Source organism: Lissotriton vulgaris, chromosome 8 (genome assembly GCF_964263255.1).
Source record: "Lissotriton vulgaris chromosome 8, aLisVul1.2, whole genome shotgun sequence".
Classification (NCBI taxonomy): Eukaryota; Metazoa; Chordata; class Amphibia; order Caudata; family Salamandridae; genus Lissotriton; species Lissotriton vulgaris.
Genome location: NC_141696.1, coordinates 135,993,133 through 136,008,311, shown reverse-complemented (window position 1 = coordinate 136,008,311; position 15,179 = coordinate 135,993,133). Strand labels below are relative to the sequence as shown.

The window sequence follows — 15,179 nt, the reverse complement described above, 5'->3', positions numbered from 1 at the left end:
TACTCACACACCTAGTCAGTCATGCAAAGAATCAATCACACGTCCATTTCCTCAACTATACAGTTATACACACCTTACTTATTCAAACATATACTAACACATATTTACTCTCTTATACAATCCCTGATACAAGTTCACAATGATCCATACAGCCACTCACAAATTCACTGGCTCTTATGCACAGTTATTTATATATGTCAACTCTCACATGTACTGTGTTTTACATATGTACTTACTTTGACATGTAGCACTGAGATATCCATTCACTCACCAATACACTCATGCACACAGTCAACCGCCCTTACAGCTGTTTCCACATGCACTTTTGAACCCATACATCTAGTGAATCAACTGCTCACACATCTATGCACAGAGTCATACACGTCCCAGCCACCCACACACACACTCAGTCTCCCATAAAAATACTTGGGCAACCAATCAATAACCCATATACTTAATCATAAAGCTACTGATCAACACATGCAGCAGTTTACAGAACAACAGACATAATGATGCACAAATTAAGACAGTTTAGTCACTAACCCATGCACTCAGTGAGACACATTTAATCACTCACTCATACAGTCAGTCATGCACCTACTAAATCCTTCATCCAGACACTTATACATCCACTCATTCTTCAATATGTAAGACATATTTTGACTTTTCAGAAACATACAGTCACTGGATGTTGTCATCAAAGATGTCATCAGTGATGTCATTTGAGATGTCATCAGTGATGTCATCAGTGATGTCACTGATCATGTCATGAATGATGTAATATGTGACATGATCAGCAGTGGATTGCGGGTGCGCGATATATAGTTAGTGCAACTAACTATATATGAAGTTTCAATGGTTTTGTGTGAGTAAAATAAGGTTTTGTAAATGCTAAATCCTAACTGTATATGGTTTATAACCCATGGTTTTTTCAGTGAATATATATATATATATATATATGTATATATGTAGTTATATATGTATTTTACAGATTTATAAAGTTCATGGCTACCCTAGAGATTCCCAGTGCTTGAGAGACATAGGCAGAACACCAGGGGGAGAAGGCTGCAGGTAGACATAACTGACAGAAGAGCCAAGCCTTGAGCATTTTTCTGAATTAATCTCATTGTCTTGGCACCTTAAACTCTATTGGTAGTGGATTACATAATTTTAGGAATTTGGTATGAGAACAACCTTCCACCCCACCTTGATTTGAGAATTGTGGGGACTTTCACAAACTGTCTTATGGCGGACCTTAAAGTCCGAGAGGGCCGGTATGGAGTCAGAAGATTCCTGATCATGGGAGGACCTTTGAGGTTGATCAGGCTATGGGCCAAAAACAGCATTTTGAAATGTATCCTCTCTTTATTAGGAAGCCAACGTAATGAGACCATGACCTCTATAACAGAGAAACATTTGGGGATCTTAAGTAATGTCCTTGCTGCAGCATTTTGCCCAACATATAACCTCTTTATAGCATATTTTGGGGAACCTATATAAAGTGAATTACCGTAGTCTAACTGAGACAAAACCAAGAATTGGACTACAGTTATTCTCAATACACTCTAAGATTTGGGTAGCTTTTTTACCTGTTTATCCATGGTGAGAGAGTCATTCAAACACATTCTGAGACTTGTTATGGAGGAGGAAGGGGTAGGAGGATTCCCCAAATATTCTGGCCCATCAATCGCGGGTAGGGGTATCAGTCTATTCACAGGAAACATTATCTCTAATTTCTCTGCATTCAATTTAAGGAAAAATGTTTACACTCATTTAGACACTTTTTCCAGGCAGGGAGTTAGTTGATGATTCAATATCCTCTTCCCATGGGAGAGGTATATAACCAAGTGTGCAGCATAAGCGTAGGAGACTATAGATAGATTGGGTGAACTTTAAATTACTCGTTTGACGGAAGAAATTGTGACTGTAATGTGCTGCTTGTGTTCAGAGCAAGATTAGAACAACACTCCTGATATATTGGTAACTTGCACAAGTGCTGAGAGAAACATTGAATTACATGTAGTGACCAGTGAGTGTATGGATATTTTGTATCTTTTGGGAGGTGCCCCTTCCTGCACATAAACAAAAATAAATGGGCATTTGTAACTTCTTTGTGTGCTGCTTTGTGCAGTTCAAATAGAAGTTGCACCCCATATTTTTTAACATGATTGTTTAAGTGCAGGGAGGGATACCTCCCTGCACATAAACAACCATACATGGAATATCATATTGCTGCAAAATGCAGCACACACAGAAACAGTAAAAACTAGGAGAAATAAAGCATTTCTCCTTTTTTCACCATGTTAAAACCAGGTTTTACCAAGTCTTAATTTTAGCACTGCCCCATATTTACGCCACTCTTGTAAATATGGCGCAGCATCAAAATCAATGGGTGTTACGGCAGAACGTCTACTACAACACCCATTGCCGATCCTTTTCACGCTAAGTATAGCGTGATAGGGTGCCTTATTTACAAGGCAGCATTAAGCCAGGTTAGGTGGCTTAATACCACCTTGTAAATAAGATGAAGCCCCTAGAGCCACAGAAATGTCTATAAAAGTGAAGTACCTGTGGCAACAGGGGCTTGTAAATATGCCTCTAAATTTACCTGGCAGGTCATCTCCAGCATTTTATTTGGGCACTGAAAACCAAAACATTACGGTCTTAACAGAAAACAATGTGTAACCATAAGCTTTTGTAAATTTGAATGATACTACAGATGTGAATGTGCATACGTTTCTTAATTTTCTTTTTTTTTATTAGTCCTGGATTCTTGATTTCTTTTACACTGCTGAATTTATGTATAACTTTTATGCCTATGATTGTGTGAGTATATATTACTACTGCCTACGTGCATGTTATATTATATTCTCTGTATCTATGTTACATAGAGTATAAAGAGGCAACCAAAATGGTGTTTCACAGATTGAAAAAGGCAGTTTTTCAGCCAAAATGAATCTCTCTGTGTTGCTGCCTCATGAAGGGCCCCATTAAATGGATCTATTTCTCCAGCCCTTGCATGCATGTCGGAGTTTCAAGGGGCATATTTACAAGTCCCTATCTCCACAGGAATGCCTCACTTTTATCAGCTCTTTAGTTGCAAATATGCCCCCAAGTGCGATGGTAGGAATTTTGGATATATCCTATTCTGCGATACCAAAAATAAACATGCTGAACTGCCCGAGTGGGCTCCTGTGGATCTTTTTTTTGGATTTGCATTTCCTTGAATATATATATATACAGGGCAACTGCCCGAAACGCGTCAGTCTCGTATGCTGCCTCTGCCTTAAGAAAATAAAAAGAACTTGCCTTGATTTTGGGACTCGTGTCGTTTTCTGGGTCTGGGGCTCCAGATTTCAGTCTTCGTGCTTTGCCTGCATATATATATATATATATATATATATATATATATATATATATATATATATATATATATATATATATATATATATATATATATATATATATATATATATATATATATATATATATATATATATATATACATAAATATATGACAAATACACCGCACACCAATATTCCATGAAAAAGTAAGCACTTAAGTAATGAATATCAAAGTGTGCAGCAGCTTGCCCTGTCGTATTTCGGCTTGGGGCCTTGTTCACAGGTGACCATTGTAAAGCGAGGCCATAGAAACACAAAAATTTAAGAACCTCAGTGGGCATGTCCGAGCTTCTACCACAATAGCACATAGAAAGCAAATAATGGAATCAATGAGGCTGAAATGTGGTACGGTCACAGTCCAAATGCACTGAAGTCCAGTGTTATATTAGGTCTTTCAAAAATGAACAGTGTTCAATGCCCCTTATTTAGCTATTCCACCACACAGGTACAAATCAGAATAAAGCAACTTTATTCTGAATCGTCAAAAAGGGATACCAATCTCCCTTCTTGCTTCTTTGCCGACCTGCAATAGTCATCTGTGATTGGATAATCCTCTTAGTGATCCTACGAGGCGGGCTCCCCCAAATAGAAACTCCAAGCATTTGCCCTGGGGAGGCTGCCCCAATCTTTAACCAAGCCAATGAATGTTTTTGAAGGACTTTTACAAAAATCCTATTCAGTGTAGCAGCACTAGTACTGTTGTACCTCTTTCAATTAAGTGATGGAAAAAATGTTCTGTTTGTCTCAACCAGTTGGGGGCATATTTGACAAGATGACATCTTGCAAACAGGATGAAAAATGTTTAAGCTCTTCACTCAGCTGACATCAAAAGAGAATAGAATTTAAATGGAATGAGGTTTGAAACAAATGCAAATCAAATTGGCTTTTGTATGTCAATAATTTAAAATGTAAATTATTTAGTATAAGAATAGCTGCACACACAGAGAGGAGAAACAGCGATTACAGTTTAGCATCATTGAAAATGGCATCAATGTCTGAGCTGAAAAAGATCCATGATCAATACTTAGATGCTACCTTGGCGGTTGAAACATATAAAGTAAAGGAATCTGCCTTCATTGATGATGCAATTACACGCATGCTACCTACTTTCAACAAAATCTTTATGTCAGGTATGTAATGTTTATATTCATGTATGTGTGCATTCATGTTGTGTTTTCTATAAATTCTGTTATCCTTGTTGAAAGTGTGGAGAATCGTTACTATTGTGCAAATATACTGAACTCTGAAAATATTTGGTGAGAGCTGTTTTGCTTTCAGTTAGTGATTTGTTTTATCAAATCTGGTTAATTCAATACAGGTAGGATCGATGTGTTGAATACAAATGCACGTTGTTAGTAGAATCGGGAGCAGCAAGGGAAAATTGACAGAATGAGCTCATTTTGATTCTTGTTTCTTCGGCAAAAGCGCATCGTTGATGAAAAGTGCATGATATACTATGTAATAATTTACAACCGTTCTAAAACCTGCCGTTGATTGTGTATAGATTGGCAAGATAAGTGGAAAAAAATTACAATATTTTCTCTGAATTGGCACCAAATGATAGACATGTTGAGATAAGAAAATGAGAATGCAACATAGGAGATGGCTTCTGCAACTCACTGGCTAGTATGCACTAGAGACAGAGATGGGATCAATTGATTTGAAGGACAAGTTCCATTAAATACTAGTGACATTGAAATCCTGCAGATTGCATTGGAAATTAACAAAATATTTCCCTTGTTCTTTGTAATTAGTCTTTTATATTTCATTCCTGAGTGCAGAAGCACAGATACAGATACTCTACTGTAGATTACATAAAGTAAACCAATTGCACATCTGACATAACACTTAGCCCCACATGGTTTATTTTGCCTACCCTCAGCATAAATAGTGCATGTTTGAGGACTGCATTAAAATAAAATCTTCCCACCACATTTCTGTAGCTGACAGTTGAATTTCTACTGTGGTGATTTAAATTGTGTGCTAAATTGGCATAGTGTGGGCCTATTAACAAAGGTAAATCTTCACATATAGATTTACTACTAATAAATTTACTCTCACACATTTGAGTAAATTTACTACAGTGAGCCTGTTCACAAAAGCCACATTTCTGCGTTTAAAGTTACTACTGCCACAAAAAAGCATTAGTAATGATGGTAGTGTCTTAAAATAATGCACTATAGTAAACAAAATTATTTAAAATAGTCAACAATATTAATATTTAGTATTTTAAATCCTTTCTATTAAAATTATCCAAAAATAAAACATCATTTTATATTAGTTTACGTTTTAGTAACATTTTATCATTTGAAAATTAACGTAAACTTACTTTTTGTTTAGAATATAATTTAAATTACTTTTAATTATTTATTTACATCTCTTTTAATATTTATTAATACATAAGAAAAATATATATCATTTACTCCAGGTGGGATTTTCTTTCAATATAAATATAAAGAAATATATTATTACTAGAATTTTATATACCTAACATGTGGAACATTGTATCCACCAAACTGAAAGCCTGGACACCCTTCTTAGGGTTGGAAGGAACACCAGCTTACATGAACAGAAAGCTATCTTGAACGGACCCAAAAAGCAGAAGACTGTCAAATGGAGCATCTTACACAGCTGCCCCCAAGTTACAGTAAACTCTGTGAGGCATTTTTTTCTGCCTCTCTCCGTCAGTCAACACCTGTTGGAGGGGACAGAAAAACATGAATAATAATAATGACCTTACACCATAGAAACCTTCCCTGGAAATGGGGATAATTGTTTCTTTGTTTTTGTTTGCTCTGAAACCACTGTGGTGTGCAAAGTTCTGCAGAATCCGGCATGCATAGAGCCTGCTGGTACTGAACAAGGAACAGTGCCCTGCCAAAAAGTTTCAGGTGCCATAGGAGTATTTTAACTCTTCAAAACATAGTAGACACATATTTGAGGAATGCTTACAATTTTTCTAACCACTGCGTAGCATTCTAACCTATTCTTCTTCTGCCTGCCATGCAACTTCTGATTTGTCTATCAACAAATCAGTCTAAGTGTTTTCCCTTGTCTAATAGGAACAGTCCAGTCGGAACAGCCAAGCTAAGTCCTTTCTGAAGTAGAAGAAAAGCAACCCAGATACAGCATGAGTGCAGTGACACAGTGAGCAAGAGATCAATTTTTGGACATACCCATGCCAACTTAGGGCGTTACAATAGACAGAAAAGAGTTGATGGCATCAATGCATGTGGTTTGTCTATCCACTAGCAAACACTTGGGGTAGTGTTCCAACACATTGTTCTTTTACCCTCAATGCTAAATCCAGCCCTATGCAAATTAGTCTTGGTATTGCTCTATTAGCAATAGTCCAGAACAAATTGCCAAGGCAGGTCCTCTGAACCAGTACAAAATCTGTATTGTGTGTGTGAGGATGTGTGAGTGGCTGTACTGGTGTGTCGCTGGGTGTGCGAGTTGCTGTATTGGTGTGTTGATGGGTATGTGAGTGGCTATATCAGTGTGTTGCTGGATGAGTTAGTGTGTGGATCAGTGTGTCACTGGGTGTGTAAGTTGTTATATTAGTGTGGGAGTGTCTATAGCAGTGTATGAGTGTTTGTATGTGTGTGGGTGTGTGTGAGAGTAGCTGTATGGGAGTATAAGTGGGTATCCGACTGTGTAAGTGAGTGTATGTGAAATGAAGTATAAGTGAGTGCTGGGGTATATGAGTGACTGTATGTGTGAGTGGGTATGTGTTAGTGTTGTATGAATAAGTGTAATCTGGAAAACTCTGGGAACTTAATCTTATGCTGAAACACTGATAGAACTAATTAGTAAACCACATTACTCGAATGAATGGTGCCATTTATCTGTATAAATAGAAAAGTAAACAGATATGAATTAGTATAACAATTTATAAAATTATATTTAATTTCAAAAATGTATAATTTCAAAATTGAAACAAATTACCATGAATTTCTAATGCTGTGACAATATGTTGTAATAAAAATAAGAAATTAATTTTCCTTTTTTGACTGTTCTTAGCTTTTATACTTATACACTATAAATGATGTACTGTATAAAGAATCATCCTTGAACAGAGGGGAAAATCATATTGACTGTATAAAAAATGCTCATTATGTCACTGCAAATACGGAACACTGCGCACTGCACTCAATATAATTTTTTAAGCGATCATGTGACCTATACTTGCTCTACTTATTCAAAGAAAAATATGCTGAAATTGAGAACATTTCCATTAGAAGAACTAGTACATGTATCAGGCTCACCAGAATAGGAAAAACCCCATAAAGACATCACCCTTTGTTGGCCACATCATTGTCATAAATCCTAATAATGCATCTACAATAACAAGACTATTCCACTTTTCCAGCTGTAATCCTCCTTAGAACTATGGTTCCAAAAGCAAAACATAGGAATTTGCTAACTTCCAAGGCAATCTTTACTTACATTGCAGGTTGCCATAATTGCATTTCTGTCCATCCACTTTCCCTTTTTAGATAGACAGTGTAATGACCAGATGCAATACTAACTCCTTCATGAAAGATGATAGCACTAGTAGTATATATTTTACCAGAAATAGATTTGTCCAGCTGTAAAGTAAGTAATCAATGCTTTTAATTTAGTGCCATCTGCTATGCATCGTTGTAGCATTGAAAAAAGACATTTGCCACTTCTTGCTACAAGTAAAGTTCACAGAAGATATATTTGACAATTTTGGCATACATTGTTTTGTGCAGCCTGTCTCAGCAATCTGTCAAAAGTCACAGCTTTGCAATCTTGTATAGTTAGATAACTAAAACACTTCAAATCTTTTTCTGTAGTTGATGTATAAGCAATCTTCGCATTCTAGTAACTAAGTTCAAATAATGCACCAAAACATACTTCCGCTTCTTCTAAAACACCAAACATCACCATTAGAAACTTCTGTGCTACCTCTTGTGTGTTTTGAGTAAACTGTACAGATTGAGTACACACATCTACAATGTCTCAAATCGTTGATGCAGAATGTACTTTAATTCTCTCACTACAAAAAAGCCCGAACAGAACAGACAGTGCAGAACATATGGCTGAGATACCCGCCACCCCCTCTCAACACAATCCCCAAAAGGAGGGAAACCGGAAACAGTTCTTAAAGTTTTTGGATGTGGGAGGGAGTGACCCTCCCGGCCGTATTTATTAAAACAAAAAATTAAAACATTAAACGTTTCATGTTATGTACAATTTCATTATCACATTGCGATGTTTGGCTAACCTTAACATATTCTCTAATACAGAGGTTCTCCTAGCCGAACTAGCATCCTACAAAAACATTCTCTAGAAACACTGAAATTGTACATCCTAACGTTTAAGGGCCAACGGCAAGGTCATAACCGGTGTCAAGATCCCTAACCAGACTTACCCCTCCCACTTGGGAGGGGCGACAGCACAGAGGCTTACCTCAAGTGCAACTACTAACAATTTCCCTTGACTTGACGGGGGCACTTAAGACTCGACGCCATTTAAAGGTCGTTCGAAGACTTGTGTGTGGTATCTAGAAGGTATCGTGGACCTCCCCCCACCCCACACAACTTACCGCATCTGCCGTCGCAGATGACACTGGCCCCGGGAAATTCCCCCAGGAGGGGGCTGTAACCCCTCCTACAAAGGAAGGGGCCTTGACCGCCTTTCCTTTACTTCCGGCGACCCGCCCTTAGACGGGACCGCCTCCCCATTGAGGGGCCAATGGCCACCTCTCCCGAGCGCTCCCATCCGTGTTGGGTGACGCCCACTCATAGGGATCTACCAATTAGTGCTCACCGATCATGACCTTACCGCCTACCAAAAATAAATACGACAATTCCTACTCAAACCTAAGAAAACATTGGTCGCTACGACCAAAAGAACATGCTTAAAATGCAACACTACATCAAATCATTTTAATCGTAACAACTTACACGACATTCACCATACTTTATTATGATCAACAACAAACTGATACTTTCACAGCCTGTAAACGAAACGTAAAACATACTTATAAAAATTCACTTTATTGCACAACGACTTGCTGTCCTCAGGGGCTGGTGGGTGGGTCAAAATTGGCTCTTCGTTCTGTCCCGAGCTCACGGGTAGCGAGGAGGTGCAGCTTCGGAGCACAAGAACAAGAGGACGTCTTCTGGTCTTGCGTCTCTTTTTATCCGTCTTCAGGGCGGGCGAGAACCCGCCCCTGCCTGCCCCTAGGGCGGGGCTGGCTACGTCGGTGTCTAGGCCAGCCCACTCTAGGGCGGGAAAAGGCGCGCCCCGGCTACGCCGCTTCGGGCATACCAGCCGAGACGCGCCTCCCGCCCAAAAATGGCTTCCCGGGGGGATCGAGGCACTCCGCCATACGTTCGGGGGGACCGAGTGGTCGCCCCTTTCCATATGGCTGAGATACCCGCCACCCCCTCTCAACACAATCCCCAAAAGGAGGGAAACCGGAAACAGTTCTTAAAGTTTTTGGATGTGGGAGGGAGTGACCCTCCCGGCCGTATTTATTAAAACAAAAAATTAAAACATTAAACGTTTCATGTTATGTACAATTTCATTATCACATTGCGATGTTTGGCTAACCTTAACATATTCTCTAATACAGAGGTTCTCCTAGCCGAACTAGCATCCTACAAAAACATTCTCTAGAAACACTGAAATTGTACATCCTAACGTTTAAGGGCCAACGGCAAGGTCATAACCGGTGTCAAGATCCCTAACCAGACTTACCCCTCCCACTTGGGAGGGGCGACAGCACAGAGGCTTACCTCAAGTGCAACTACTAACAATTTCCCTTGACTTGACGGGGGCACTTAAGACTCGACGCCATTTAAAGGTCGTTCGAAGACTTGTGTGTGGTATCTAGAAGGTATCGTGGACCTCCCCCCACCCCACACAACTTACCGCATCTGCCGTCGCAGATGACACTGGCCCCGGGAAATTCCCCCAGGAGGGGGCTGTAACCCCTCCTACAAAGGAAGGGGCCTTGACCGCCTTTCCTTTACTTCCGGCGACCCGCCCTTAGACGGGACCGCCTCCCCATTGAGGGGCCAATGGCCACCTCTCCCGAGCGCTCCCATCCGTGTTGGGTGACGCCCACTCATAGGGATCTACCAATTAGTGCTCACCGATCATGACCTTACCGCCACAGGTCCGGATAGTTGACCGGCTATCCGGACCCCCCACAAAACTCCTACCTAAAGGTCATGTTTTAACGATTTTAACCAAGCTAGGAAGTCACCTATGAGTAACTCATTCCCCACCCTCGACAAATGCACACCATCCCCCAGATACATACTGTCATCATTAATACAACTATGCGAGATCGAATGCAATGTCTTGGAACGGAACAACCTACTCACTTTGTTATTCAATTTTCTAACAGAATGATTCAAAGCAGGGATCGAGATAGCCCCCCGCCACACTTTTCGTGGGATCACATGAGACCACGCAATTATGCACCCCGGAACTCTCCTCGCTAACCAACTTACCGTGGAAAGCATAGCCTCCAGGAGAAGTCGTCTACCGGTGGTGACCAAATCATTGCCCCCCAAATGCACTATGACTATGGACGGCGGTGACCTCATCCGCTCTAACAAACCCTCAAAAAATTCCTGAAACTGGTCAATACAGAGACCGCCCCTTCCGTAGAAGGACACTCTGTACCCGTATTCCCCAGGTACGTGAATCATGTCACCTGCTTTGAATACGTCTGCGGCCCGTCTCACGTATGAGTGGCCCACGACCCACACCTCCTTCCTCACAGCCGGTGACGTGCGACCGCTGGCCTGGTGTTGGGTCGACTGCACAGTCCGCCCTGCCGCGTAGGCTTGCGCAACTGAAAACAAACAAAAGACAAGAAGCGTGAGTACATGATTACAGCTTCACAACATGTGCAATCGCACGTACCTCTTATAACAATTGGAGGACCAGCGCCCCACACGTTTCACTTGTTCTACATTAAGACCCCTGGCTGTAGCTTCAGTGGCAGCCCCTATTCGAAAGGAATGGGTCCCAAATTCGCCCGGGTCCAAGCCCGCTGCGGCAATGGCCATTGCAAGCACCCGCTGAAACTGAAACCTCGTCAGCGGGGTGGCGTCTGCATGCCTCAACAATGTCCCCCCCCATGATGCCACCCTTCGTGCTAGGTAATCTTCTAAGCACTGTACCGGACACATGGATGACTCGGGGTTCCTGCGAATGATCGTGCAGTCCCCTCTCCCATCTTGGTCAGTCTTGGACCTGAGAAAGGAGACAATCATCGCATCACCCCTGATCTGAACATGTTCCCTGCACAAGCCCCCCGTCACATCCTGTTTGTTCCTTGCAACTAGCTCACTAACTCTCATAGCCCCGTGAAATGCCAGCGTAAATGCAGTCCGGAACAAACAGGTCTCGAAAGGGGACGAGCATGTGTTAGGGAGTGTGGCCAGTAACTGGGACAACCTGTCTAAACCTATCGGTCGTCTTACGTCTACTCTGCGACCCTCTAGGCGTTGCCACCCACGCAGCGCTTTCTGTACTGTAAAAGACGCTGTTGGGTCCAGGATGCCATGGGCCCTGGCAACAAAAGAAATGGCGGCACGATGCCTTTGGGCCGTAGCCACCGATTTCCCAGCCCTACGTAAGGACATCAGAAAAAGTACAACCCACTCTTCCTGACCCCAAAGTCCCCCTCTCTCTGCCCCCAAAAAGGCTAAATAGGCCTGGAACGCCCCTTCATATGCCTTCCTTGTCCTGGGTGCTAGACTCTCTCCCACGAGGTGACGAAGTTCGGGGCACCGAGAGACCAGAGAGCTTCGGGGAAGGGTGCCGGCTCCGGGTCCGCTGAAGGAAGGAAACCCGAGAAAGCCTGCATGTGAAAACGAGACAGTGCATCAGCAGCCTGATTCATCACCCCTGGGACATGTTTTGCTCTGAATACCACGTTCAGTTGCATACACAGTAGGACAATTTCTTTGAGCAGCCTCAAAATCAATTTACAATGGGCTGCCTGACTATTGATGCATTCTACCACGGTCATATTGTCGGACCAGAACACGACAGAATGATCTCTGAACCCTTCTGGCCAGGTTCTCAGGGCCACCAGAATGGGAAATAGTTCAAGGAAAGCAATATTACTCGTTAGCCCCTTCTCGTGCCACCATAGGGGCCACCTTTGAGCAGACCACTTTGTGCCGAAGATGGCGCCAAAGCCTATGCTTCCTGCTGAATCTGTCCATAGCCCAAGCTCTTCTGAGGACACGGCTGGCTTGTTCCAGACGACTCGGCCATTGAAGTCCGCCAAAAATGCTAACCAAATCCGCATGTCCTGGCGGACCTCAGCCGATAACCTCGTGCGATGATGACCCTCCTTTAGGCCAACCATCGCTTGGGCAATTGAGCGGGAAAAAGGGCGAGCCATTGGGATCACCCTCAAGGCAAAGTTCAACTTTCCCACTAATTGTTGCAACTGATGCAGTGTAACCTTAGATGCATTCAAACATACTTGGAGGGCTGCCCTGAATTTTAACACTTTGCTAGCTGGTAAACGGAAACACCCCTCCCTTGAGTCCAACTCGATCCCCAAAAACTCGAGGCAAGTCGTGGGACCCATAGTTTTACCCGGTGCCAATGGCACGCCAAAATGACCCATCAACACACAGAATTCAGCTAAGGCCTGAGCACATTCGGGATTTCCGGCGGGACCAAGGAACAAAAAGTCGTCAAGGTAGTGCATTACATTTCGGAAACCCGTTTTCTTCGTGAACACCCATTGCAGGAAAGTACTGAATTGCTCAAAATAAGCACATGATATAGAGCATCCCATTGGCATACACCTATCCATGTAAAATGACCCCTGGAACCCGAATCCCAAAAGACGCTGATCGTCTGGGTGTACCGGGAGCAACCGGAACGCTGACTCGATATCTGATTTCGCCATCAACGTCCCGGGCCCCAGGCGATTCAAGATGGCTACTGCCTCATCAAACGATGCGTATCGCACCGAACAAACTTCTGGATCAATTGCGTCGTTCACCGAAAGGCCGTGTGGAGCAGACAAATTATGGATCAAACGAAACTCACCTGGGTCCTTCTTGGGACCACCCCTAACGGAGAACAAACAAAATCCGGTACCGGGAGTACACTAAACGGGCCAGCGACCCGTCCCCGGCTAACCTCTTTCTGAATTTTTTCTTGCACCACAGATGTATGTTGTAAAACAGAAAGTTGATTTTTGCAAATCCCTACACCCTGAAAGTCCCCTACCGGGATGCGGAAACCATGTGAAAAACCGTTCCGCAGCACCCCAGCAGAAGTACGATCCGGGTATTCACTGAGCCAGGGAATCATTGCCAAGGTATCAATCGGGGTTGGTAAAGGCGCCCCTCGGACTAGTTTAGACCTGTTTGGCGCCTCCCTTACCCCCATTCTCACCCGTTCTGGCTCTGCACGATGACTCAGGATGGGACGACCCACACGTACTACACTCATGTTTGAATTTACACGATCCCGGAGGTCTGGTACATTTCCCTTTGTTGAAATTAAAGCAGAAACCCTTCCTCCCTGTATTGCCTGCGGGCCTCGACTGATCGTCGGTGCTCGTACTTGGTCGAAAGGGCGTCCCCACATTTTGGCGGGAGTAATCTACAACATTGCTCCCAACCAATGGCATCTTTAACATTCCTGATTCTTTCATTTTATCCCATGTTACAGAATCGTAACAATCCCAAGTCAAACCCTTGTTATGTTCCTTTTCTTTCCTGAACAGATTGTCATAACAAAACCAATGGTTACCTTGATACGCTGTCGAGTAACCCATAATTCGTGATTGATAAATGGGAAATTCAGAAAGCAACTCGGGCCTACGTTCCCCCAAAATCGATGTAAAAATACCCCACGCATTGCCCCAGTTGCCAATATTCTCATTTACCTTAAAGGCGGCCATTTTTGCGCGCCAAACACTCGGATGCATTAGGTCCTTCTGACTTTTAACATGCTCCACCTCATAATGATCAACAAGCAAGGAGAAAATATTCACGTACTCCCCAGCCCAGATCTTTTCTTTTATAGCTAAAGGCACATGTTGTCCCAATCTCTCTCTACGAGAGGGTGCTGACTCGTCCCTTGCAATCGGCAATGGCCGCTTACCTGCACCGGACGCAGCTTCGGCCGCTTGCGGCTTGTCTATTCCCGCCAACGGCGCAGTCACTTTAGCTGCATCTCTCTTCTCACAAAGCCCTTTTATCAGCGCCTGTGCCTCGGCAGCCGTGGCGCCATCACTACTATCCCCCAACCAAGCTGCTAGCTGTGCTGCCAGCTCGGGGGGCATGTCTTCTTTGGATGTCGGGGTGACGACAACGGGGATTGGATTCCCCTCCATTGGTACTGGGGTCGGCGCCTCGAGCGGTACAGAGGGGACCGGGACGTCTCCACCGGCTGGAACCCTTCTCGGCCTCTTAGGTCTCCCTCCAGCCGGCGCAGGGCCCGAACCCTCCTCCCCGTCCCGTTTCGCCAACCGTTTCTTTATGTCGGACACCTCTTTGCAAAGGGCCCGCACCATCTGGTCGGTCGTCATTCTCTTTGCGACTTTCTTTGGCATTTCTCCGACGAAGTATCTAGAAGACAAAGAAAAAGATCAAAACGCTCAAAATTGGCTCTTCGTTCTGTCCCGAGCTCACGGGTAGCGAGGAGGTGCAGCTTCGGAGCACAAGAACAAGAGGACGTCTTCTGGTCTTGCGTCTCTTTTTATCCGTCTTCAGGGCGGGCGAGAACCCGCCCCTGCCTGC

At 43.2% G+C, this 15,179-nt stretch overlaps 1 protein-coding gene across 1 annotated transcript in view; it reads left to right on the top strand.

The window, feature by feature from the left end:
* The first annotated feature begins 4,361 nt into the window (after nt 1-4,361).
* LOC147693611 (nicotinamide N-methyltransferase-like) overlaps nt 4,362-15,179 on the top strand; it is a 232,741-nt gene continuing 221,923 nt past the window's right edge. The window contains exon 1 of the mRNA XM_086933827.1: nt 4,362-4,535. Coding sequence (XP_086789953.1) covers nt 4,388-4,535 — 148 coding nt within the window. The 5' untranslated portion in view covers nt 4,362-4,387. The remainder of the gene's footprint in view (nt 4,536-15,179) is intronic.